We start from the raw sequence: 25,897 nt of genomic DNA on the forward strand, positions 1-25,897 counted from the left end.
AGAGCATAGGCTGGGGTCGGGGGGATGGGGGGAAAGAGGGGCAGCTGAGGCTATAACTCTTGGAAGAGAGACACAAATCCATAACTGTCTTTGCCAACAACTGCCACCTGGCATGAGGGCAGCCCCTCTTCCCAAAACAACCCCTTCGTGTGACCCCTTACCCAACGGACAGGAACACCTGCCACTGATCGTCCCCGAGGTGGCAGAGGAGAACAATTACAGCCGCCCCCTCCCCTCCTAACCCCCCACCACCCCCTACCCCCACAGGACCCCCCCTCGCCCCCCAACTGCTGGTATTCTCAATCTCTTGGATGGAGGGAGCGGGGGAGACCGCTCTAATGATCCACTCTTGTCATGAGGCTTTCTGCAGTCCAATTACAGAACTCTCTGAGGATGTGCCACAGGTGATCTGTTTCAGAGGCAGAGGCAGGTAGAGTTGCCCTGCTTCATTTGAGTCATTTAGACAGGTATCAGTGAAGTATTGTGTTACTACTTTCATAAAGAAGAATCTCTGAACGTGTGCTTCTTTTACAGAAGCTATAAGTTCAGTAGTTACTTATTACAAAATGATTTTAAAAGTTTGAAAGAGAATCTGGATGTCTGAGATATTTTTTTTTTGTCAGACTTGACAGACAGACCACAGAGGTCAGCAAGACAGAATGACCTCCCAGGCCCCAGATCAGGTGGTAGACAGGTTGGTACACACAGCAGAGGAACACAACAGGTGCACACATACAGGATAAAACACACACACACACACACACACACACACACACACACACACACACACACACACACACACACACACACACACACACATACACAGTAATACACACACACACACACACACACACACACAAACAAACACACACACTCCCTTATTTCTGACTCCTTCTGTCTCCCTTCTACTCTCTCACTCGATCACACTCCACTTGTTATCTCCCTCTTTTCATCTACGCTTTTCTCTATCCTTCTCTCCCTTTCTCTTGTTCTCTCTCTCTTTGATTGCTCAACACCCACTCAGTGCAGTGCAGAACCCCGCAGGCTGACTCTGCCGTGCTTAACCTCTTCCCTGCCAGGACACGCCTATCCTATTCTTTTACTACATGTCCACTGGAATTTTCCACTTCCACAGTGAGATGGTACACAAAAAACGATATCTCTTGCTCTCTCTCTAGCTCTCCCTCCCTCTCTTTTAATCTCTCCCTCCCTCTCTCTTTCTCTTTTGCTGTCTCTCTTTCTCTCTTGCTCTCTCTCTTTCTCTCCCTCCCTCCCTCTCTCTCTCCCTCCCTCCCTCATCTCTCCCTCCATCCCTCCCTCTCTCTCCCTTCCTCCCTCTCTCTCTCTCCCTCCCTCCTTCTCTGTCTCTCTCTCCCTCCATCCCTCTCTCTCTCTCTCCCTCCCTCCCTTCCTCCCTCTCTGTCTCTCTCCCTCCATCCCTCCCTCTCTCTCTCTCCCTCCCTCCCTCCCTCTCTTTCTCTCTCCCTCCATCCCTCCCTCTCTCTCTCTCTCCCTCCAACATTGAGGTAATCCTAAATTGCTAACATACAGCTCAGCCACGACAGGAGAACATTCCTGACATCTCAGCAGCAAGAGGCTGACAGGGAAACATAACCAGGCCCGCTAAGTCATCTCAGCCCCCCCCCCCCCCCCTCTCTCCCTCTCCCATCTGTCTCTCTGTCTGTCTGTCTGTCCATCTGTCAAACTTACTGAAGTATACTCAACCATTTATTAGCCTGTCCTTTTCCTAACAATGTGCATGAGATGAACCCATATCTCATTCCTCACCCAGTTCTTAAAGGTCACCACTCAAACATGTGCTTCCCTCCAGCGCCTCATTTTGCTGTTTCTTCCTACCCAGAGTGCATTGCAGCTGTGACAGCTGCGGAGAAAGGGGCCGGGGCCCTGCTGGGGCGAGGCAGAGGTGTGTTCAAGGTTTTGGCATGCCTCCCAGGGGGTAGATACCAGTAACACAGGTGAGGAACATGGCAGCAGTGCTCCACCACAAAAACTAGACGGGCTGCATTTTTGGACAAACATACAACCTCCTCCACATCCAACCTCCTCCACATCCAACCTCCTCCACATACAACCTCCTCCACATTCAACCTCCTCCACATCCAACCTCCTCCACATTCAACCTCCTCCACATCCAACCTCCTCCACATTCAACCTCCTCCACATTCAACCTCCTCCACATCCAACCTCCTCCACATTCAACCTTCACATTCAACCTCTTCCAAACTTCCTTCTCGTCAACCTGTCCCCTCAACCCAGCAGGGTGGGGTCCCAATACCTACAGAGGATACATGGTCTCTATGTTACAACCATTTTTCTTGGTGTTTTACGTTTTTGATTTGTCTTCCATATGACACCTGACATTCCTTTTAGGAGACCTGGTCCATTCTGTGCATCATATTATAGTCAAGGTTGGCTAATAATCATACCAAGACGACGGCAGTGGAAATTCGCACACAGGTTTCCCACAGACAAATTCCTTGTGGAAAATGGAGAATTCCCAATGGGAACGATGACTTGACTGGTTTCTGAGCTCTCTCCAAGTCTGAGAGACTGTGAAGTAGACAGTATTACACACAGCGCAATCGTTAAAATTCCCCCAGCCTCACGTCAGGGCAGCATTTAGCCGTCTGAGGTCATTGCCTTGTGAGAAGGCTTCTTCTGGGCTTGGGGGGGGGGGTGGCTTGGCTGTGCCAGCGGAGCCTCAGATGACTTGGTGTAAATGGATAGTGTGTTTACAGCTCTGGAAAAAAAAGCAGGCGCTCTTCTTGACCTCTACTGGGGGTCCTGACAGTTTGCTGCCTGCAGAGGAACAGATTGAGGTTCACTTTGTTGATGTTCTCTCTTCCTGAAAAATATATTGAGCTTTGGTCTCCACACAGTCCTTGAAACAGGTACTTGGCCATGAAATTAAAGTCCCATCAATAGCCTATGTGAAAGGGTCAACAGACTAACGGCAAATCATGGCAAGTACAGTGCTACAGTTTAACAGTACTCAAAGCATTATCACATCATAGCATCCAACTATGTAATAGCATATAGTGGGATTTTCAGACAGCATAGATCTATTAATGTAATACGTTTATATTAAATCCTATCTATCCAAATCATAATCCAATAATGACATAATTGACAGAATAAAGTAGACTAAACACAGTAGAGCCAGCCAGTCCCCTGGCCTTGTTAAGGTCCCAGCCTGCAGTATGTCCTCTAGGGCAGCCCAGAGAGACACAGCAGAGGCAGCTACAGTAGCTGAGTCATCTGAGTTATGTACATATCCACCAACATCCAAATCTGTCTCAGAACCCAAAGAATGAGATTCCTCGATGAGTCATGCTCCAACATTCCATCTTACAGCAAGGGCAGTTAGATTAGAGCAACGCACACTGGCATGAAAACAAACAAAAATTGCAGTTTTTCAAATACTTTTTAAACTTGTTTTTGACCCACAATCGGTTTGTGTGTTACACTGGTAAAAGATTAAACTGACGTTACAGAGGCACACACAATAATGAAAGGATATGAAATTCTTACAAAACATGACTTGAGGAAGCTATAAACTTGCTGGTGAAAAAACGAGGTTCTTTGAGGACATTGTGGAGTACACCCCTGAAGAGACCCCTCTCCACTTTGCTCCATGCATTTCCTGTCGATTCACATTTCAATCTGTTTAATGTCTTCCAACTTGCCTGTCTAATTCAAACCAGCGGCAGAGCCTGTCAATGTTTTCTCACCCATTAGAGGGGGAGGGAGAGAGAGAGAGTGGGAGATGAAAATAACTTAAGACAAATGCAGCCATTTCTAACACCTGGATGTTTCATGCTCCTAACGACGGACTTGCCAATTTAACCATCTGGATGCAGACAATGTCAGGACATTAAGTACTCTCCACCTGTGATTTAATGAACATGCTGGAGTTGGAGGAAATAGCTTAGTCCCCTAAAGGACCTTTTGTTTTGGAGGTTTAAAATGGTTGACCGAACTAAACACCAATGTAATGTTATGGTTTCAAAGGTTGGATTCGTGCTAAGCTAATTACTGCAACATTGCTCCAACTGATTCATAAAGCATTAACTCTGAAGCTACTTTCGAGGCGTTGGATGAGCCACAGTGCCCTCAGGGCAGACCCTTGTGTGAGTATGCAAAGCTTTGAGCTGGCAGGAAATAATGGCACATGGTTTTGTTGCACTAACATAAAGCAGGTTTTACCACTTAGCGACTCACAGGCAGAGGAAGAGAGCAGCTATAAATGGTGGGCAGATAGCACTTGGCTAGAGAGGGGTGGTGATGACAAAACCAGTTTGGAGTTCTTAGGAAAGTCAGGTGAAAAATCAGGCGGAAGAGGTTCCATGGGTAGCTAGCTAGAGACAGAGATGTTGATGACAAAACCAGTTTAGAGTTCTTAAAGTCAGATGGGAAAGGTCAGAAGGAGAGCCTTGACTTTCCCTGGGTGAATCTGCCTCTGAGCAGAGTCAACCCCAGTGTGCTAGCTAGTGTGACTGGAGGAACCAGTCTCTGGGTCAGAAGACTACAGGCACAGACTTGTTCTGAGGAGTACACTGAGAAAAAAAATACTTCTAAGCCCTGACACAGTTGTACGAGAGGAGGGAGGACTTCTTTCTTTATGTAAGGACATCTTGAGTCTTTACATTCCTGGGTAATTAGAAAGATGCAAAAAATATTCAATTAGAAAATAGAGAAAAGTGATCTTTAACATTACAGAGCGGATATGTTGTTCTTTCTCTAACCTGAAGCGGTTTCCCTCCCACGCTAAGGAATGTCTCCAAAACATTTTGAGCAACAGGTGCTTAAAAGTATGAGCCAGAAAGTGATGCAAGGTAGAGGAATCACGTGTGTGTGTGTGTGTGTGTGTGTGTGTGTGTGTGTGTGTGTGTGTGTGTGTGTGTGTGTGTGTGTGTGTGTGTGTGTGTGTGTGTATGTACTATAACAAGGCTTAGGGTTAGGGTACTATAGTTAATATGCTTATACCGTATGCTAGGTGTGTCTGTCCCTCTGTCTGTGTGTGATTACTGTCTTACTCACCGTACATCTTGCCCTCGTCTGAGAGGATGATCTTCCTCCTGCCACAGGGGGGGTAGATGGCCAGTGCCTCCTGGAAGCTCTGTTCTATGTCTGGACTCCACACCCCCTCGGCGTCCCCGTCCATGGCCTTATCCAGCTCATCGCTCCCCTCGTCCAGCCCATCCTCCGGGCTACCATTAGCACTCCACTCGTTGGAAGCAATGGTGGCGGCTCTCCCTGGGCCCGACCCCGAGCCCCACTATCAGAGGATCTGGTTAACAAGAAAGGGAGGAGGAAGAATAAACCACCGGCATTGTTATTACCTTCATCCACATCTTTATTGCCATCGTCATCATCATCATTGTCATTATCACCATCACAATGATCATCTTTGTATTTATTGTGCCACCTTCGTCAAACATCGGCACTTAAAATTCTGTTACATAAAGTATACAGTTGGTGTGTATTGGCCTTCTTTTTATTGAAATCATAAAATTTGTATGAATAAACAATACAGACCCTAATTATTGTAATCATTTCCTAGTCTTTATGTCTCTGAAATTGCCAAATGAATTCAAGATATTCTATAAAATGTAGTTTAAAGACCTCACTAATCAGCACTAGCCTCAAAGAATTCTTGTGGTTGGGAAACTGCGTCCCAATGTGGTTGGCTTATGGCTGAAAGCAGCCAGAGATCTTAAGTATTTTTCAAGCTGCCTCTTCAGTATTGTATTGTTTCTGAAACGAGAGTCCCTGAAGTAACCATTATTCCAGGATGCTTGTGTTTTTAAATTTGAATTTCTGCAGATGTTGACAAAAATACACACATTGGATAAATATGGAGAAAGCCAAATGTGATGGTCCTATGGGTAAACTAAAATCCTCAAGTTACAAGAACATTTTGAGGTTCAACAATAAAAGAAAAATCATGTGAGCATCATAGAACGTTATGAAAAGGGATCTGAACGTTGGGAAAAAAAACAGTTTGACAATGAATTGACAATGAATACACCTTTGAAACAATTCATTTGACATCTAACCCCATGCACAAAGTGAACATCCTTGTCACTGTACATTGAACTAAAACTACACACACTGAGACCAGAGGTGAGGGATTACAGTTCCTTCACTTCGATTTGCATCATCATTTACAGGGAATTACTGAGGATTAAAGGCAGGAAGAGGAGGTCTACCTCCTGATGGAAAACCATCCAGTTCACTTTTACCAGCCCCTTAATGTAGAGAGTACAGTGCTGCATGTTGGTAATGACTGGCACAAACCCACATAGTCTGATGCAAACATCCCCACACCAAGTGGTTAATTTTGGGGTGAGGGGCAACGTAGGGGGGAACCTGTGAGTGTGAAGGGCCTCTCACTACTTTCTGTTGCATTTTTGGGTGCATATTAAGTCCTGTGAACATATAGTCTATATAGAGCCCACAACAGCAATGTTATTTCAAAGGATATCCAATTGTATTACAAACATATGGTGTGGATTGTTTTCGGGGGGAAGGGGGGTGAATGCACAGGTGGGACACCCTGACTGCTTTAGCACTGCCAGGATGGTAAGCATGTATAACATGTATAAAGACACATTGAGAGTGATGAAAGAATGGATATTAAATGTGTTCTCTCCTGGGGAATATGGGTGTACTGTAGGTCTCCTCCTACGGTGCAACTAAGTTATTAAATAAAGAGAGAGTTTCTAAACGATGCATCATAAGATTTGACAACACAGATGAAGATCCCAGAGAGTACATAAAGAGTTGGGAGTTTAGCGGGGTGCCATGAAAGAGCAGCTCTCATGGAGAGCGAGGCTTAAATTCCAGACATGTCCTTATTAAGAAAGGGCTGTGAGCGCTCACTGTTTCTCCTCCTGCCTCCCTTGTGTCAACCCAACGCCCTCCCTCCCTCCCCCTCCCCCACTCCACCCCTCCGCCTAGTGCTCAGAACGTCTCTGCCCAAATAAGGACAGGAGACCAGGGGATACATGTAGGGTGGGTGGGTGGGAGGGAGAGCAGTGGGGGGGGCGCGGGGGGGGGGGGGGGGGGGGTAGAGTAGAGGGGAAGGGAGGGGGGGTGGATTGTCCAATTTAGGCGTCCACTTCGGGGTCTGGAAAACAGTGGGATTGTTCCTGCTGGAATGCAACATCAGCACGAAGGGACAGACACACACAGCCACGCTCTCTCTCTCTCTCTTTCTCTCTCTCTTTCTCTCTCTCTCTCTCTCTCTCTCTCTCTCTCCGCTCCATGACGATCAGGGTTACCAGCAGAATAGACAGACAGAGGGCATTGTCAATGCAACTTCCCTATGGCTAGCTACAATACGTTGTGTAATGCAATTACGCAATTTGAATCTGCAGAAAATAAAATTGCTTATGTGCGAAAGTGATAGATATTATCCACTTAGGCGTACTTTACTAATGGAATTACAAAATAAAGTGCTACAGTGTTGACCGCAATAATTAGAAATGTCAGGCAGAGGTCATGATATAAGACTACCAACCAACTCATACATCTTAGAAGGGGCTAGATGACCATTATAGTAGGTAGATTATGCGGAAAGAGAGGAGGACTATGATCTGGGTGGTATACCATCATAACAATAAGAAAAGACATAAAATAGGAACATACAAACACAAGAAACAGACAGAATACTGTAAGTGCACTGTGATAGAAACATTTGGTTCAGCACGCAAGCTGAAGGAGCAAATAGTTGGAAAATGAAAAACAGTTCTGATCATTCACAGATTCTGTCTATTAAATCAGCTGTTCCCCAGAAACCTGAGACGTTCTTTGACTGCTTTTGGGTCAGACATGACAGTAAAGAGCACACATTTAGCATCAAACTTGTGACGCACATGCACACGCACACCCACCCACACACACACACACACACACACACACACACACACACACACACACATACACACAAATCTCCATGAATAGCGCCTTTCGCCTGTTGCCAGATGGGATATTAAGAGGATTTGATTGAATGACACGGTGCGCTCACATTTTTAACACAAAACCAGGCGAGACACACTAACTTCGCCTCCCACTTTCTGGGAGTGCAGCCATGGACCTCACTGAGACCATCATGCTACAGAATTCCAATGTGCAACAGGAATGTAAATAACACAGCAAAGCTATGCACCTCACACATTCATTCAAACTGCACCATTCATAGCCCAGGCCAGAATTGCCTTCCCAATGTTTTCCCAGGCCTTATGAAGCTATCACATTGCACTTGGATTTGAGCATTTGGCTTATCTTTGCTCCTCCAGCTCCAATCTGCAAAAGCCACAGGTTTACAAGTCTTCTCCTTTTCCCTCCTAGACGGCATTGCTTACACTAGTACATCCCATCAGATTCAGGATATGTTAGTGAGTCATTCTCCTGTCCCCTTCCATTTCGTCTTAGGGAAGTTTCTGGTATAAATACAGGAAGGGATTCCATCACAGTCTTGTGTATCACTGTACTATTCAACATAGGAAACCCCTAACAAACAGCCACAGACATGAAAACAAATAGTAGTTGGTGTGTGTTCTTGGAGGGGAAGAGGGTTGTAAGATTTATACGTTGTGGTTTTTTAATCACACGGTACACATGGAACATGAGATCATGATTCTTTCAAAAGATGGGTAATACGTCCATCTCTTGTAGGGGAAAGTCAGATGAGTCAGGAGCAAATACGGAGGTCTAGAAAGATAGATAAACAATAGGTTTCCTCTGTGACATTCTAGAATACGACAACATGGGGACAATCCTTCACCATTCCAAACATGGTGGGAAAGTCACATTTCATTCATAGTTTTCACTTCAGAAACAAACAGGATGGATTTCAGAAACAAATCATAGCTTCATAGAGAGACTAAACATACCAAGACAGCCAAGTCTGTTGAACTGCGGACAATGGTGTAACTGCAGGGGAATCTGGCTTAGGCCAGAGCCCTCCAAGGTAGCCCTGGACAGCACCCAGGCTGTGACTATTGATGAGGTCTTTTTAATCTGAAGTCACAAAAATGTGGCAAAACTAGGCATTGTACTGTTTATGAAACAGCATTATGAAAGTAGCCGAAGCATGCTGTTTCGGTAAGCCTCATTCTCTACCCAGCTGTGCAGTGTAATCTCCCTGCGCCTCAGAGGGGGAGTGCTGGAGTGTGGACTATTGTCCATGGCAGGGATGGGGTAATATTAGCAGGGAAGCAGGAGAGTGGCTCATAACCTGCCTTTTGTTTGCATGTCTGTTTCGCCAACTCAGCTGACAGCATGGTTGAGGTCACACAAGACACACTTACACACCAACGAGTGTAAATGATACATGACGCAGTATAATGAGAGTTGCTCAACGACTAATAAAGCCTGCCCATACACAATGAGATAAATGACATCCAATCGTATCACATCTACTATAGTGAACTCTGAAGTCAGGATTACAATGCACTGCATACTGTTAGAATCAGGGGAAGATGGTAGAGGTAGAAATTGAAGGGCGTGCTCAATGTAAAGCACGGAATGGTATCAAACAAACGTGTTTGATACCATTCCTGGTTCTATTCCATTCCATGCATTACAATGAGCCTTTCCTCTACCAGCTTCCCCTGGTTATAATATATCCCCATGTGTTCTCATCATGAGTTCTCAACTTGTTCATGTCTGTCAAAAGGCAGTCTTTGTTAGGACTGCTTGTGCAGCTGGGACAGGAACAACCCCCCAGAGAGAAGCCACCCTGAGGGCAGCGCCAAGACCCCTCCCCCAACAGACACTACCCACCTACCCTGTCCTAAGCCCTGCACACACCCATCTTTCACTCATAGACCCTGTTCTAAGACACACACACACACAAGAGCACCTCATACATGGAAATATATCTCCCTTTATTTTGTATTTCTCTCTCTCTCTCTCTCATACATAAATACAACTCCCATTCTCATGGTCTAATGGAGCATACACAGTCATACACACCACAGATGCACACATTCCCTCTCTCACTCAAGACACCCACACACTCACAGCCACACAAACATACACTTGACAAGGAGAACAACAGGACTTGGCGATGGAAGGAGCAGCTGCTCTCTTAGGTCAGATTACAGATAAAGAACACATTTTAGAGGCTCAGGCCAGAAAAGCTGTTCTCTGACAAGAGCTGGAGGGTTGCTGCTTACCCCTAACCCCTAACCAGAGCCCCCCCCCACACACACACACACACACATTACTGAAAAGCAGCTTTATAGCATTAAGCATGGTTGACAAGGAAGGGGATCAGCAGCCTATAGGGTATCAGTCTTTCCATCTCGCCTCTGAGAGCGGAGCAATGGCCAAGACACTGCCAACCCTCCCTTCCTTCTTAGCTCCTCAAGTCTATATGAGCCCCATCTCTGAGAGCTAGGCCTTCCCCTCCCCTTCCTCCCCCTCCCCCTGCTCTGTCTGTGTTTGGCTCTAATAAATTCTCTCCAGCTCCTCCAATAACTTCCTCCTACTTCCTCTCTGGCACGGCGCTCAGGAAACAATCAGAGCCCAGAGTGAGAGGAGGGCTGGACGACCGACAGCTCACACGGCAAGAGGCAGAGAGTGAGAGGGGCTCACACACACACACACACACACACACACACACACACACACACACATGCACACTCACTCACATGCTCACTCACACTGTCAGTAAGTCACACTCTTACAGCTTGATACCATTTGGATGCCTAAGAAAAACACCCAACGTTGAGAGACCTAACACGTGACCACTCTGTTTGTGAGTGTGGGTGCCTGGGCTTTGTATGGGAATGGGTGAGTTGGAAAATAAACAGACTTATGTACAAGTCTGACAAGTACATAACTACTGTAGAAGAAGTATTCTATATATTACTGAATTATCTTGTTCATAAAACACAAGTCACTGATGACTTTTTAACTTAGTCTTGTCTACTTCTTGTTTGAGTAAGACAAGGAGATGTCATGGGTTTCCCAGTCTACAATGACTCACGCAAAAAACTTGACTCTCCCTCTCCTGCTGACCAATTTCACACATCTAAAGTACCCAGGGCCTGAGAAGAGGCTGATTCACTGATCCATGTTCTACTGTAAGTCTGAGACAGTAGTTTCTACTCATAGCCTACCTTAAAGTGTCACGGTTTCGCATAGTTAAGCTTTAATCCGGCCGACAGAGGAAAGACTGACACAAAGCAGAAAGAGAGCCAGCAGAGTGCTTCTTTTACAGCCTGATTCAGCAGTTTAATCGGAAATTTTCCAGGGGAACGCTGCAGAGCAGTCATCCTGGCCTGAATTGGTCATTCTGTGGCAAGGCGGGCGGTTTGATGCCATAATCTGTGAAACCTTAAAGACATGCAGAACTCTGCAGTAACAGACCATGCCCAGACCCACAACGACTCCTCTAACCATATCAACTATGGAACTAGGTGTTAAAGAACACCTAATATGTATTAGGACTTGAATCACAGAGACAATAAGGAGGCCAGAGGATGGCTTTTCATAGAGGAACAATTAATCCAAACCAAACCCTGAGATGACTGGTTCATTGTCATAATGGACTTTACCTCCCTACTACATTTTCTATGTAACAGACAAAGCAAACAGTAAGCCCTGTGATGGTTTACACAACACTTGTGTCTTAGTATGATGTTTCGTATTGTTGTGTGTTAGATACCATTCCTCATTCTATTCCATGCATTACAATGCGCCCGTCCTCCCAATTTTTACAGCAGCCTCCTAGACTCAGGGATTAAGAAGGCTTCATAAGAGTGTGCCCTTAAGGTCATTGGAGCTCCACTCCAACACAATGGCCACACACAGGAGTCCACACACAGGACAGATAGGTCATCTATAAAGGACATGGGAGTAGCTACGAGGGAAAGCTGCCGGCAACACACACTTTCACTGCTTTGTCAAAGACACTTTTACAGAACAACCGTTCCCCTATGCTAAAATTCATATTACAATCCTCTTGTAGCATGTGATCAGTTTCCTGGGCCTCATTCAGTTGGGCCTACTTCTATACAGCTGGGGTGGGTCTATGGCTATGAGGTTCATCAGAAGTATCACAGTATAACAGTTGGTCGCAAGAGCAACTGAAACGTTTAGTAACTTCGGACAACGGACACAAAGCCTATACTGTTCTAGGCCACTCCCAGACTCCTCCCTTGAGTTGTCGGGAGGCCAGAAATCTTATCTGTTAAAGCCTTCGATGGAGGATGTGTAAACAAGTGTATGTATTGAATGCATTAACATGAATACAATTCAGATTCATGTTTTTTTAATAATGGAGGACATTATTAATCTTTGTTGTGACACAGAGCATTTGACTAATTTGTTTATTTCTTTCAACAGCAGTCCTGTAAATGGCAACTAATGACAAAATATGTCATATTTAGTTTAATATATTTAATATACTATAATGATTGATTCACTACAAGTTCCTGGAATTACAAGTTGTAGCATTACCCATAAATGCTCTCTATGGAGAACCTAAGGCCCTTCTCTGAGGCCCTCTGTGTCTTCACCAGAGACACTAGTGGTATTTGTTCAGACTTCTGTTGACAGAGGGGTAAGTGGCTACCATTTGGAAGACCACTTCTGGGGAGGGTGCTAAAAGGCAACCATCGTCTGCACAAATGCCCAGGACTCATTAGCCATTCTTCTGTGGGTTTAACACAAACGGGTGAAGTCGCTGTCTAACAGTCAACAGACCTGCTGCATCCAGAACAAACAATCGACGATAAGTTTCAAAGTGGGTATAAGCTTCAAAATAGGAAACAGATAGCACACAAAGTGTAACTGTTTAAGTCGTACAATAAACATAAGGATAATTGGTAACTTTTATTTGCTTCAGTGAATCCCAAAGTTACTGATAAGTAATTCTGAGTTAATAATCACCATGTTATAAAGCTTGTACTGTGTTGTTTGTAAGTAACTACAAGGTAATTATAAGGGACTGTAAAACAAAGGATTGAAACACATTATTCCACTACTCTGTGAATGCCAGCACAGTGTTGTAGGTAAATATTAAAGTCAATATTAAAATCTAAGTCATACAGACCCTCGAGTGATGGCTTACTGTACACTCTTCATCAAACTAACTTAATAACTTTGAGAAAAATAGCAAAATAAAATCAAGTGCTATTTGCAGCATGGCTTTAATATGTCAATATGCCTATACTTCACTGTAACACTTACCCTCTTTGTCCTGTAATAAAAAACCCTGCCCACTAATTCAGGAGGGAACAGGTTAAGTAAATTATTGTTTCAGGCAATGGCCTAAGGAAGTACAGCTGGAGAGAACAGGAGAGAAAAGGACCACTTTAAGAGGATATTGTTCTGATAATATAATTCCCCCATGCATTAGTGTAACTATGGCCTTTGCCTTACAAGTAAAGCTGAAATACGTCAAGCATAAGTCATGGAGTTCTTTGAGAAAAAAAAACTGCTTGTGCTACTATACATTCATGTTGTATGTTAATCCTCCCCAGATTATTACCCTTACCAACTAACCAAGGATGCACTTCTTTATTTTGTTTCTGCATGCTGTTTCCACATTTTCAGAGAAATGGAATTGGTTCAGGTTTGTATTCATTAAAACTAAGGGTGATCAATGTTAGATCTAAACTTTACTGGAGCACATAACACTTTCAATAAACCAAACAGATGTCAACAGCATGCACAACGTCAAATTACCCACTGATGGTCATCGGCTAAAAATGGGCATCTGAACCAGGTCTCTCTTGAAAAAGAGTTTTTATCTCAATGAGACTAACCTGGATAAATGAAGGTTCAATAAAAAAATATATAGATCCAATCAAACACAACATTGTAAATCCCTGGTTCCATTTCACAACCGTGGCAGCATTAGTTAGTGGCCTTTCTTGCTAATAAAGTGTAGTAATGATTGCAGATGTAAAAGGTCTCTTGTACTATATTGCACTTGCACTATATTTACCTCCTAGATAAAATCTGTTATCTAAATGCTTTGTTTGTTTTTCAGTTGAAAAAGGCTGATATGCAAAGTAGGAAGCATCACCTTCATAATGTATATTTTCTTTTCAGGCAGCTTGGTTTATAAACAATGCAAGTCTGCATGTTACTTCTGTCTACCTGTTACACCTCAGTTTCCCTATTAAAATTATGACCACAGTGCTGATGTTCATTTTCTGACTTGTAACAAACAATGTTTCAATGCAATTGGCATAGAGTTAACATTTTAAGCTCACTGATTCTATATAGTAGTACAGAGATGGAAATGCATACATAAAAACTCTAGAATTTGGGGAGAAATAGTGGAGGAAAATGCATCTGTTGCTTCGAGAATCAACACTTGTCAATCACCCTGTCACCAAATCACATACTACAGTATACACCTGCTTCCATCCTTACTGACAACTACTGTATAAACTTGATTGGTACATCTCTATTTGAAAGTCTGAGAATGTGCAGCTGCAACAGGGAGTGTCTGATTCAGTGACTTTGTTACACTATGTCCACGAGTGAGATTTATAAGTAAAGCCCGAAGGGTGCTGAGGACCAAGGGCCATGTATGGACCAATAACAAACAAACCTCAAATTGTCATTCAATTGTATTGGGCCAAATGGTTTGAAAATATAATTGAAATAATCTTGGAGAATGGAGAAAATATTTCTTGGGTTATTTAGAGTGAAACATTTTAATTTCCTGGTCCCAATTAGAATTAAACCGTTTTTACAGTGGGAAATCAAAGTAAACAAGAGAACAGAGTGTGTGTGTGTGTGTGTGTGTGTGTGTGCGTGAGTATAATTTCAACCCTTGGAGTTAACAGGCTATTCTGGTTGTCTTCGTTATGATGAACCTGAAAGGCAACATTCTATTGTTCAAACCGAACCTGTTGAATGGCAGTCAGTGATTTGAGTCACCGTGCCATTGTGTAAGCCTGTTTACAAGATTTTTTATGAAACCGGGAAACAAAAATGTTGTCTTCTAATCAGCATAAGTGTTTGGCTCAAGAGTAGTTTGTTTAAGCAAGCTTAACCAATAGCACACCGTGAACAGGGGTTGCTTGACAAGGTACTTATGTTAGGTGCATACAGATCTATGCATCTCAAATCCACACATAATTATATACTTAGTGAGACTTAACAGTGCATCATCACTGTTCTCTATGGAAAAGATCAAGTGGGATCTGCCCGTTAAAGTTCTCTCTTATGCATTATACAAACCTAGAATGGAAAAGGCAGATTAGGATTGAAATGGAAAGTAAATCTGAGCCTGCTTGAGACAGGCTGATCTTATGGGTAACACTTTGGAACTTTGGTACCAACTTTTTATCAACATTCTGCAAGAGAATTATCTATTCCTATTAGGTTTTTCATTTAAATTGTGTTTTATGTAAGTTTTACATTTATTTTTTCAGTGATAAAGCATGATGATCATATAGAACAAGAGCAACCAGTTAGTTTGTTCCATGAGAAACTGAGATTCCCCTTGTAATGCTGCACGCATGACACACTTTGAAGTCAATCCATTTAATTTTCTCAGAACAAATTAAAACACCAATTTTACATTAAAGTCAATTGGCTGCTTGCAGAATACAAATCTTCTGGACATTAGTCTTGAGTGTATGATAATGTTCTTGGTTACTAGACACAACTGCACACTTCTAGAGATCTCAATGATACATATTAATTGGGGGACAGACTTATTTGAAGGACACAATGTTATCAAATCAGAGACTCCACTTACCTATGGGATGTAGCAAATCAGCGCTTGAAATTGTAAGTTATGTGTTCCTCCAATTTGTTTTTCTCTTTCTGTCAATCCTTGGGTATATAATGACTCGATTCTTCTCGAGAACAAGTTTGGGGGAAAGTGATCCACAGGTCCAAGCAACTGTACGAAAAATAAAGAAAACATGTTCGTTGTCCTATCAACAAAGATGGGGACTAATGTAATATTATAACAATAGTCAATAAATGGGCTACGAGTACAATTAATAAATGAAATGCTTAGCAAAAATTTCCTGCACACAGGGAAAGTCGCACATTATAAAGCCGATCAACCCGCAATTCTTTTCTTCCCTCCCGACGGGAGTTCCACGGAAAAATGCAAAAAATGACAATGATCTGAAAACTTCAGCGAGAGAGCAGCATGAAAACTTCAGCGAAAGCTCTTAAACAAAGAGAACAAATTCATGGATACTGACCTTTTTTTGATAGTCACCTTTCCTGACAAAAGCGAGAACAACCAATTAATTTTGATACTTTTTTAATTTTTTTGGCGCCTTATTGTTTTCAGTAATATTTCTCCTGGTTTGACAGTATAAGTGGAATGTTAAGTATGACTTTGGTATGAAATCAACGCACTACACTGGAAAACGAAGAAAAAACTTTCAAGGAGGAGCCACTGTTGACCGTCAATCAACATACTCGGGGGCAGTGACTTACCTCGAATCTCCACCCCCACAATTTTGAAAATACAGTATACTGTAAGATATGACCTCTTTCCAATGAATACAAGTTGCTTGTCTTCTCTGGTTGTGCTAAATGGCATGTAAAAAAGAGCTCTGATTTAGATATCAATATTAATATTATATAATGTTATTGTTGTATAATATAATAGTCCTGACATATTATATTATACAATATTATATTATACAATAAGCCTATATATATTATAGCTATTACAATATGATTATTACTCCAACTATAACAATAATAATTATAATAACAACATCAATAATAATAATAATAATAATAATAATAATAATAATAACAACAATAATAATAATAATTATCATTATCATTATCATTATCATTATAACTATGTGTATATCACCCATCTTAATCAAGAGGAATTCCTGAGGAATTGTACACATTCCACTCTGGTAAGGTCAAACAGTATAATTTATCTCTATGGTAAGGTCAAACAGTGTCAACCTCCATGATGTAATCAGAAACTTCTGCAATAGGATGTCATTCTTTCGCTATAGAGCTTGGAATTATAAAGATCATTTGGGCATCATTTGTTGAGAGTTTACATAAACTTTCATAAGCACATCTTTAAATCTGGCAATAGCTCCTTCTGTTGGCCAAACCCATGATTGCAACTGTTGTTATTTCAAGATTATGTACTGTACTGTACATTGTAGTTTTATGCAAAAAGTTGCCCCAAAGGTGTGATCAATAACAACTTCATATAGATATAAGTTGCTCTGTTGCACACTTCAGTATGCACACAAATTTATGAGGAACTATGAGCATCTGTCCAGAAACCTTGCCTGTGTCAAGCTTCACTGCATCTGCGAGTTTGGACAACTGCCGGAGCAGGTTCAGGCAGAATACACACCTTTCACTCCCTCTCAGGCTCCTTAGCCCAAACAGGTTTTTCATCCTAAATGCAAGCTTCTCTCTCAACCCACAAAAATTGAAGAGCAGTGTGTGTCATGAAGTAGAAACCCAAACTATTTTTCATTTGTAACCAACCATTCTTTCATATTGTAGCTGTTGGCATTGTCCCAAAACCCTATTTTCTAGGGACAAATATCTCCATGTCAGCCAACATCAATAGTCTGAAATCTCAGAAAACGAGAACCAAGAAGTCTGATCAATGTAGCTTTCCAATGATACTAACTAGAATCTAAAATAGTGCTTACAAATAGACATTTCAAACTATCAATTGTAGTTTATCTATATTAATAAATCTATAAAATATTCATCTCTTTTTTGCTACAAATAGTTAATGCTGTGAGAAATCATTCTGAACATGCCATCCTTGTTTTGCAGATTATTTGCAGATTTATTCTTAATTTAGCATGTTGTGCTATACATTCAAGCATGCTACTCAAACTTTTATTCAAGAGAAGGTTACAAGACACTGAAATTCATTGCTTTACTTCACCATCATACAAATCCACACATATTTCCAAGAGGTCAGTAACTACTGGCCAGACCTGGGTCCAAATGGTATTTGAAATAATTTCAAATACTTATGTGTGCTTAATTGCGTTTGCCTGGTGCAAATGAACCAATGAATAGTCCCAAAAGTGCTAACCCTGCCCATCTGGCACTCCAGACAGGTTCAAGCAAATGCTCAGAATATTTGAAAGGATTTCCAACACTATTTGACCCAGGTCTGCTACTGGTTACAATTATCACCATGCTTCATACAAAGTCATGATTACAACGAGTCTAATAGAAGATATAAAAAGGCAGTTACCAAAACAAAAACAAAAATTTACAAGTGGAATGAAAACAGCAAAGGAAATTAAAAAAAAGAAAAAAAGGAATATATGTTCATAGTTACACGTTACATGTCTTTATACAACTGATTGCAAAAGTGAATCTCGATTGTTTTAGGAGGCCATAATGTTTGTGATTCAAAATCACTAATATGGGCATAAATGTCTGCTGAGCATGCATTGTGATTACAAAGAAAGTACATTTCATGATGCCACAAATCATAGAATACTCTTAAACTTAATGCAACTAACTCTTTAAATACTTTTTGCAAATATTGTCCTACATGTCAAGGAGGATCCAGTCTTTCTGCAATTTTATCTACAGTAATTGTGATCTCTAATATTGGGTTACAATGAATGACTATTTTACGTGTACACGACAAATGAAATGTTCATACACACTAGGAAGGTAGAATAGAGAGTAGGAAGGTAGAATAGAGGGATCATTTTGATTCCTGATGTAAATGGGTTATGCCTAAATTTTCTCTATCATCCCCAAAGTCCTGGAGTGGTGTAATGCTTCATCCTATAGCTCACAGGGAGCTCCAGTGCTCACTCTGACAAGGAGGATCACTTTTGTCACAGAAGACTCTGTAAAGAACTCCATTCTTCCACTCATCTTGCATGGCAGTCTGAATTGTTAAAAAGGCTGGCCAAGGAAATTATTCTGTCTGGTTGTGGGCATCTGACATATGCAAGAAATGAGTGGCTGCAGCAGCATGAGGAGGCTCCAGTGCCCAGGACCTTGTGTTATTCACAGGCTATTTTGCCATCAAAGCTGGACAGAGCGATGGCAAAGGCCTGCACTGCACACATAGGGTAGTTATAGTCCAGAGTGAAAGCATCGTCTGCTACTCTTCCAAACTGCATTACGATGTATTCAACTGGAAAAAAGAGAAGATGTATATCTCTTAGATCAAATAACACATTTTACATTTGTCCATCTGTACATAAATACATACTGTAAATACACAACCTCAAGATCATGTTAACTACTCAATGAGGAACGAGAGGGTAGTGTTTGGTTTGTGCTCTCTTGCTCACTGTCTTTGCTGTGGACTATCTGGAAGTTCTTGATGGAGGCCTGGGTAACCCTGCCGTTGAAGTTCAGCACATGAGAGGATGTGTCCTCGTTCCACGTGGGGGTCTTGTTGTGAAGTTCGATCAGATTATCCAAGTTTCTGTTCTGGTACCGGATGAGAAGACCATCGTTGTCCTAATAAAGAGTGGAGGACAATGATTAACATTAGTCTGGTCACACTTACAATCACAGTACGCTCTATGGGAGGAGGTGTGTAGTTCACTGTGTGTGATGTGACAAAAGCAAATCAAACTTGCGTTACTGGTCATTTCTGCATGTAATATACAATATGTAACCCTAGAAAGTTGGGCACTGTTGGTGTTTGTTGGCGTTTGCATGAGCAGTGTGCAAGCTCCATTACAAAGATGTGATTTAGATTCTTAGATTGTCCATTTGGCTTGAAATCACATGGGAACATATATATGTGGTTGTACTATTAACAAAAAAGGATTACTACTGTATGTAACAACCAGGGATGGCTGGTGGAGGCAACCAGGGGAGGATGGTGGAGGCAAACCCACGTGCTTGATATCATTCCTCATTCCATTCCATGCATTACAATAAGCCTGTCATCTGATCCAGATGATCAGATCTACCTCCACCAGCCTCCCCTGGTAACAACAGGTGTCCAGGTGCTTACACTCCGAGGTTGTAGGGCTACTCTGTCACTGTCCTTGTTCATTCCCGGGATGATCACGGTCATCCTCCTGGGCCCTTTCATCCCCAGGACATTGGTCTCCTACAACCAGCGATCAGAGAGACAAGGAGAGAAGGAAAGAATTTAGATCCCTGGTCACTTTTTACATTATGTTGCTATATAATACCACTGTAATCACTGCATTATAACACAGGTTATTACAAAAACTTACTATGTAATAACACAGTTTATTTACTTTGAATTAGTTACTGCATTACTACACAGGTACAACAGCAGCATAGTGTAAAGTGTTACAACGTCTCTATGGTGCACTGCATGAGTATACAACACCAGGTTTCAATTGCTGTCTTACGTAGATGATGGCTGCTAGCTCCTGGCGAGCGTTGGACATGTCTGGCAGAGCTCTGTCTGGGTGCAGAGCATTGTCAAACACTGTGAACTTAGTCCCCATCATGTTGGACCTGGAGAGTAAAATCTAGAGTGAAATCTAAATCTATCTAAAAAATTATCCAAAAATAATCATACAACTTTTGGGCTACATTTACTATGTGGCCCCAATTGTTTTACTAAATATAATTTAGTATTTCAACATTGATCTAGGAATTTAACAGTATAGGCCTACCTCAACTTCCCAATGAAGTTGTCTCCACCCCTAGAAAGATCTGTGGGGTCTATGGAGATTAGGTAATTGGAGGTGGTGCTTTTCTTTCTTTTCCTTCCAGCCAATAGAAAGACCTATAAAGACACAGTAAGAAAGAATCTCCATAATGAAACATTCCTCTGATGCATATCTCACACAAAAGTCAAGAACCTCTGCCACAAGTCAAGTCCAGTCAATTCAAAATGTATTCAAAGTGCATTTCACATAGAAAGTCAGGACACACATTACAACAAAAATGAGAATTAAGATGAAAAGAAATTGCAATACTATGTACAAAGTGAAGAGTGAACCCAGCATGACCTCTAGGACCCTCATACCTTTTTATCATTGTCGAGGTGGAGGTAGTAAGTGGGGTAGAAGCCTTTATCCATCCCCCTCTTGTCCCGAGTCACCTTGCATTTGACAGTCACTCCCTGTTGGGCTGGTTGCAGGACAAACTCCTCCAGGTTGTCAAACTCAATGTCAGGGGAGGGGACCCTCTCCTCCTGGACAAGGGAACAGAGAAATCCATAATCACTTTCAGCATATGGTGTCCAACATCATCATTGCGCTAATACAATTGTATAGATATACTTCATGAATAAGAATAAGTCAGATGCATCTCATCATGAAAGTGGTGTTGGCCCGACTACGCCGTTGCTATCAGTTTTATACTGTGATGACCAAAAGTCATATAACAAGGACACACAACATAATGAGAATACCTACACAAACCCACCTTTTTTCCCTTTTTCCCTTTGCCCTTCTTCTTCTTCGTGGTCACCTCTTCTTCAGACTCATCACTTTCTTCTGCTTTGGCTGAGGTTGAAAATAAAACAATACCAGACAGTTAGCTTTTACTTTGTCAGAGGACGAGGCTCAAACACCTGAGCTGTTTTAAAGACAGGTACATAACGCTTACCTTTCTTTTTTCCCTTCTTGTCTTTGTCTTTGTCTTTGTCTTTGTCTTTGTCTTTGTCTTTATCTTTGTCTTTGTCTTTGTCCTTGTCTTTGCTCTTGTCCTTGTCCTTGTCTCCTCCGGTCTGGAACATGGATGCTGGGTTGGCGTTTGCCTTCTTCTTTGATTTGCTGGGTTTGGTCTCTGGTTCGCTGTCATCACTCTCAGATTTGGCAACTGGTTATAGAGATGTTACAACAGGTTATAATCATATTATAGCTGGTTATAGAGATGTTATGACAGGTTAGAATCATATGATAGTGCATCACCACCTACAGTATTATCCTTTTCTACAGCTACATTGCACCTGTATATCATTTATCATATTCAGATTAGTTCAGTTCTGTCATACTGGGACACCCTCTCCTAATGGTTTTGAATGAACTACAAGAGTACATTTTCAACCACAATGTTAATCATTATTTTATCCATGAAATTGCAGCAGTTAAAAATAGATCTTTAATTTGAGTGCTGAACACATGAGCTCTCACCTTTCTTCTTGCTCTTTGAGTCTGATTTGTCTTTATCTCCATTTATCTGGAACATGGAGGCAGGCTCCTTCTTCTCTTTCTTGGTCTTGGATTTTCCTTTACTGTCAGATTCTTTCTCATCTTAAAAAACGTGCAACAGGAACAAATATTGTTTTGCCACCAATGTGTCACAAACAGACAATATCTAACCATCTTTGAAATATCAGTTATTATGTAGGGGCTCTGATTTGTTATAAGATGCAGCCCCACCCCCCACCCCCCCAACCCCCCACCACCCTGTTCCTCTCACTCACCATTACACAATGAAATCTTCCAGCTAATCCTCTTACTGAGAGAAAAGCCAGGTATTAACTCCTGTTCTCTCTAGTAACTCCTTGAAGAAAATTGCTTTTCTACACCTGCTCACCTTTAGCTTTAGTTTTCTTCTCCTTGGTATCACTTTCCTTTGTGGTCTTTTTCTTAGTCTTTTTTTGTGGAGTCTCTTCCTCATCATCGTCATCATCGTCATCATCATCATCATCTTCTGCAGAAAAATAGAGCACAATTTAATTGGGATTAATTAAATAATAATGTTACAGTTGAACTTGAATTTCAAGTTATACAGATGACTTACTTTTCTTTTTCTTTGGAGCACTTTTGGCTTTCTCCTTCTTCTTTGGCTCAGCTTTCTCTTTCTCTGGTTCTTCTTTATCCTTCTCTGGTTTCTTTTTCTTTACCTTCTTTCCATCTTATAGGGAGAGAACGAGAAGAGAGAACACAATCATGGATACAGTAGAATGAGAATGGATTGATTAATCTTTCTTGATTCAGGCATCGTGTTTGTCATTATTCTCTAGGCTACTACCTGAGACATATACAGTATCCCAGGGGAGGCTGCTGGAGGTAGAAATCAGAGGACGGGCTCATTGTAATGCATGGAAGGGAATGAGGGATTGTATCAAACACATGCGCCTGTCTGATTTCTACCTCCACCAGCATACTATGTTATCATAAGCATCATCTAATGATTAAAACTGCTTCTACAACAGGCAGTGTCCAGGGCAGCCCATACTTTGAACAGCAGGACTCTCCTCTCCTGACAGCTCTTCTGTTTTCTTGCTCTTGGTCTTTTTAGGCTTGGCCTCTGTTCCATTGGTGGCTGGGACAGACTCTGCCTTCTTCTTCCTTGGCTTCTAATGATCATGTTCTACAGGAGAAAGAATCAGGAGATGAAACTCAGAGAGAAAAGTGGGTCAGATTTGAGATCTGACACAGCTACAGTACACAATAAGAAATGTGTGTGTGTGTTTGTGTGTGCGTGTGTGCGTGCGTGCGTGCGTGCGTGCGTGCGTGCATGCGTGCGTGCGTGCGTGCGTGCGTGCGTGCGTGCGTGCGTGCGTGCGTGCGTGCGTGCGTGCGTGCGTGTGTGTGTGTGTGTGTGTGTGTGTGTGTGTGTGTGTGTGAGTAATTGTAACTGATTTACTGATGCTAATTTATTGGAAGGGTAGAGAGGTAAAGGAGAGACTATAGGAACATCAGGTACAGTGACTGCAGTGACTCACCCATAAAAAATACAGTGGAAAATGCCAGCAGAAGGATATAAAGAAACAAATGAAAGTTAAACACTTTACAATCTGTTGTAGCTTGGATGTGGTTATGCCATAGTTGCTCTGTATAGTAATGCTGTTGGAACTCAATAGCATTGTATTAAGATGTTGTTATGACTGTATTACTTTATTTTTATGATAAAAAAAAACCTCACTGTTCCCTAGGCAATTTCAGTGCCAGGGAAAAACATCTGAATGCAATGTTGTTACTAGAGTAAGCATTATTACTCTGGTATAGAGCAAGCTAGTGTAAAGTGTAATTTATTTTCTAACTTTGGAGTAGATTTTCATCATTAGAGAATTCCAGTTAACCCTACACTATAGCCATTATGTAACCTGCCCTTCTTATGACACAGTGAACTAACTCACTTGTTAGGGCCAAGAGCATCATGGTCATATTAAATCACAAACACAACATGTTGTATCACAAAAACTCGTAGAATTACAGAGGAGGGTGAACAGAGCCATGTCAATGTGCAAGTTATAGTGCTTGGGGGAAACTCCAAAAAAGGAAAATGGCATGATATGGCTGAAAAAATGGCAGATGTACCAGGACCTGTCACAATTATGTAAACTCTAATTAAATTGTCAAACTCAATACACTTTCCCAATGAAACACACTCCAGGGGCTTGATGTTTAAGGTAATCAACTGGTTTCAGTCATTGCCAAACTAAACACATACTGGACTGTAAACACATACATCCCCTCTTCCAGTCAGCCCCAGTCACTCCTTTCTCACACAGAAGTCAGCCTCAGCCCAATACGCACATCATGTCTAGAATTATGTCCCAGCAGGCTAACAATCCCTCTATAGTGAGTGGAACCAACTCTCACCATCACCAGAAACGGAGAATAAGAAGGAGGTCACAGTGATCCTGGCCATTTGAACACTGACAGAGTGAAGAGCCTAAGCCTATTAACACAGCCAGCCATGGCCAGCTATTTATGGCCTCACCTCACAGACAATCCTTCAGCTGAGTGATGGCGCAGGGCAGACAGGAGCATGCATACAGTATGGAGAGGCCACTGATCAACATGATTCAATGTGTTCTATAGTAATCACTTTTTTACTTTTAAATTAATGATATATAGCCATTGATTCTTGAAGAATATAACTTTGTTATGCCCCATGGGCTTAATTCAACAGTCTTACCCCATCTGAACCCAAAATATAGACTTGTTTTACTCCATTTAATATATCAAACAACATACGTGTTTACTACCGTTCCTCATTCTGTTCCATGCATTAACACATGTTTAATACCATTCCTTATACCATTCCATGCATTACAACAAGCCCGTCCATTACAACGAGCACCTCCACCAGCCTCCCCTGGTGTATTGAGGACATGCTACACGGTAGGCTGTCATTATGAACTGTTTTGACTCTTTATAACGGCATTCTAACAATCCATATCACATTGATTTTCAGGCAGCAGTGTAGTTGGTCCTCCGCCACCACACTTGTTGAGTAACCTGCACTACTTTCTCTGAATTCTTTCCTACCATTGGCAGTCAAATGGAAACAATAACTACCTCCTATTTGACCTCAGAAGGTCTGCATTCTATAGAACTCCATCTCAAGCAGAAGACTGAGGGAAATCACCAGCTTTACAATTCTAACACTACCTCTGTGTGATAAATTACATAAGAAGTTAATAATAAATTATTTGTAATAAATTATTTGATTACTATACAGGTGAACTGACAACATTTTCCTCAATTCACAGAATTTTCCAGCTGATCCATCAGCTTCTAAAACACTATATCTGTATTGACACTGTACTGTGAATAACACTTTTACGATATCATGATCAAACAAAAATACAGCACAGAATATAAAGACATTGCACTTTATCCATGACATCTATAACATCACAATAACCACTACCCTCAACATCCCTCCAATCCTATCTCTATCAGTGTTAGACAACAATTTCACCTTTGTAACTAAGGTTCTTCAAAACAGTATTTCCATACATTTACCTTCTCTGCAGACATGGTCTGGCCGGTGACTTGGGCTCCAACAAACTACTGTATGACAAGTTCTTTTCCAAGAGTTAAAAGACACAAAAAACTACTTCTAATATTGGTAATGAGAGAGTGAGAAGCCTTGTACCCAATGACACGCCATCAGCAGAAAGTTGCTAATAGGATTAATGTGTACAACCATCTGCTCTTCAAACACACGTCACCAGGAAGAACCAATGTGACACAGGAGCAGG

General features: G+C 41.8%; 2 protein-coding genes across 5 annotated transcripts in view; both read right to left on the reverse strand.

The window, feature by feature from the left end:
- The window catches only part of tead3b (TEA domain family member 3 b), a 29,359-nt gene extending 12,992 nt beyond the window's left edge, over positions 1-16,367 (reverse strand). For all 4 annotated transcript variants that reach the window (XM_083667790.1, XM_083667789.1, XM_083667788.1 and 1 more), the window contains exons 1-3: positions 16,224-16,367; positions 15,764-15,910; positions 5,062-5,311 (exon numbers count right to left, since the gene is read on the reverse strand). In XM_083667790.1, coding sequence (XP_083523916.1) covers positions 5,062-5,185 — 124 coding nt within the window. In that variant the 5' untranslated portion in view covers positions 5,186-5,311; positions 15,764-15,910; positions 16,224-16,367. The remainder of the gene's footprint in view (positions 1-5,061; positions 5,312-15,763; positions 15,911-16,223) is intronic.
- A 2,548-nt stretch (positions 16,368-18,915) lies between these two features.
- LOC310803174 (tubby-related protein 3-like) lies at positions 18,916-25,673 on the reverse strand (the record flags this gene model as incomplete). Its single annotated transcript, XM_083667860.1, has 12 exons — positions 18,916-19,141; positions 19,302-19,473; positions 19,979-20,077; positions 20,349-20,457; positions 20,619-20,731; positions 20,975-21,142; positions 21,548-21,771; positions 22,086-22,205; positions 22,492-22,605; positions 22,699-22,812; positions 23,137-23,257; positions 25,659-25,673. 12 exons carry the CDS (start codon positions 25,671-25,673, stop codon positions 19,008-19,010), a joined length of 1,503 nt encoding a protein of 500 aa, XP_083523986.1. The 3' UTR covers positions 18,916-19,007.
- Between the last annotated feature and the right edge of the window lie 224 nt (positions 25,674-25,897).

This window comes from Argentina silus, assembly GCF_951799395.1.
Source record: "Argentina silus genome assembly, chromosome: 4".
Lineage (NCBI taxonomy): Eukaryota > Metazoa > Chordata > Actinopteri > Argentiniformes > Argentinidae > Argentina > Argentina silus.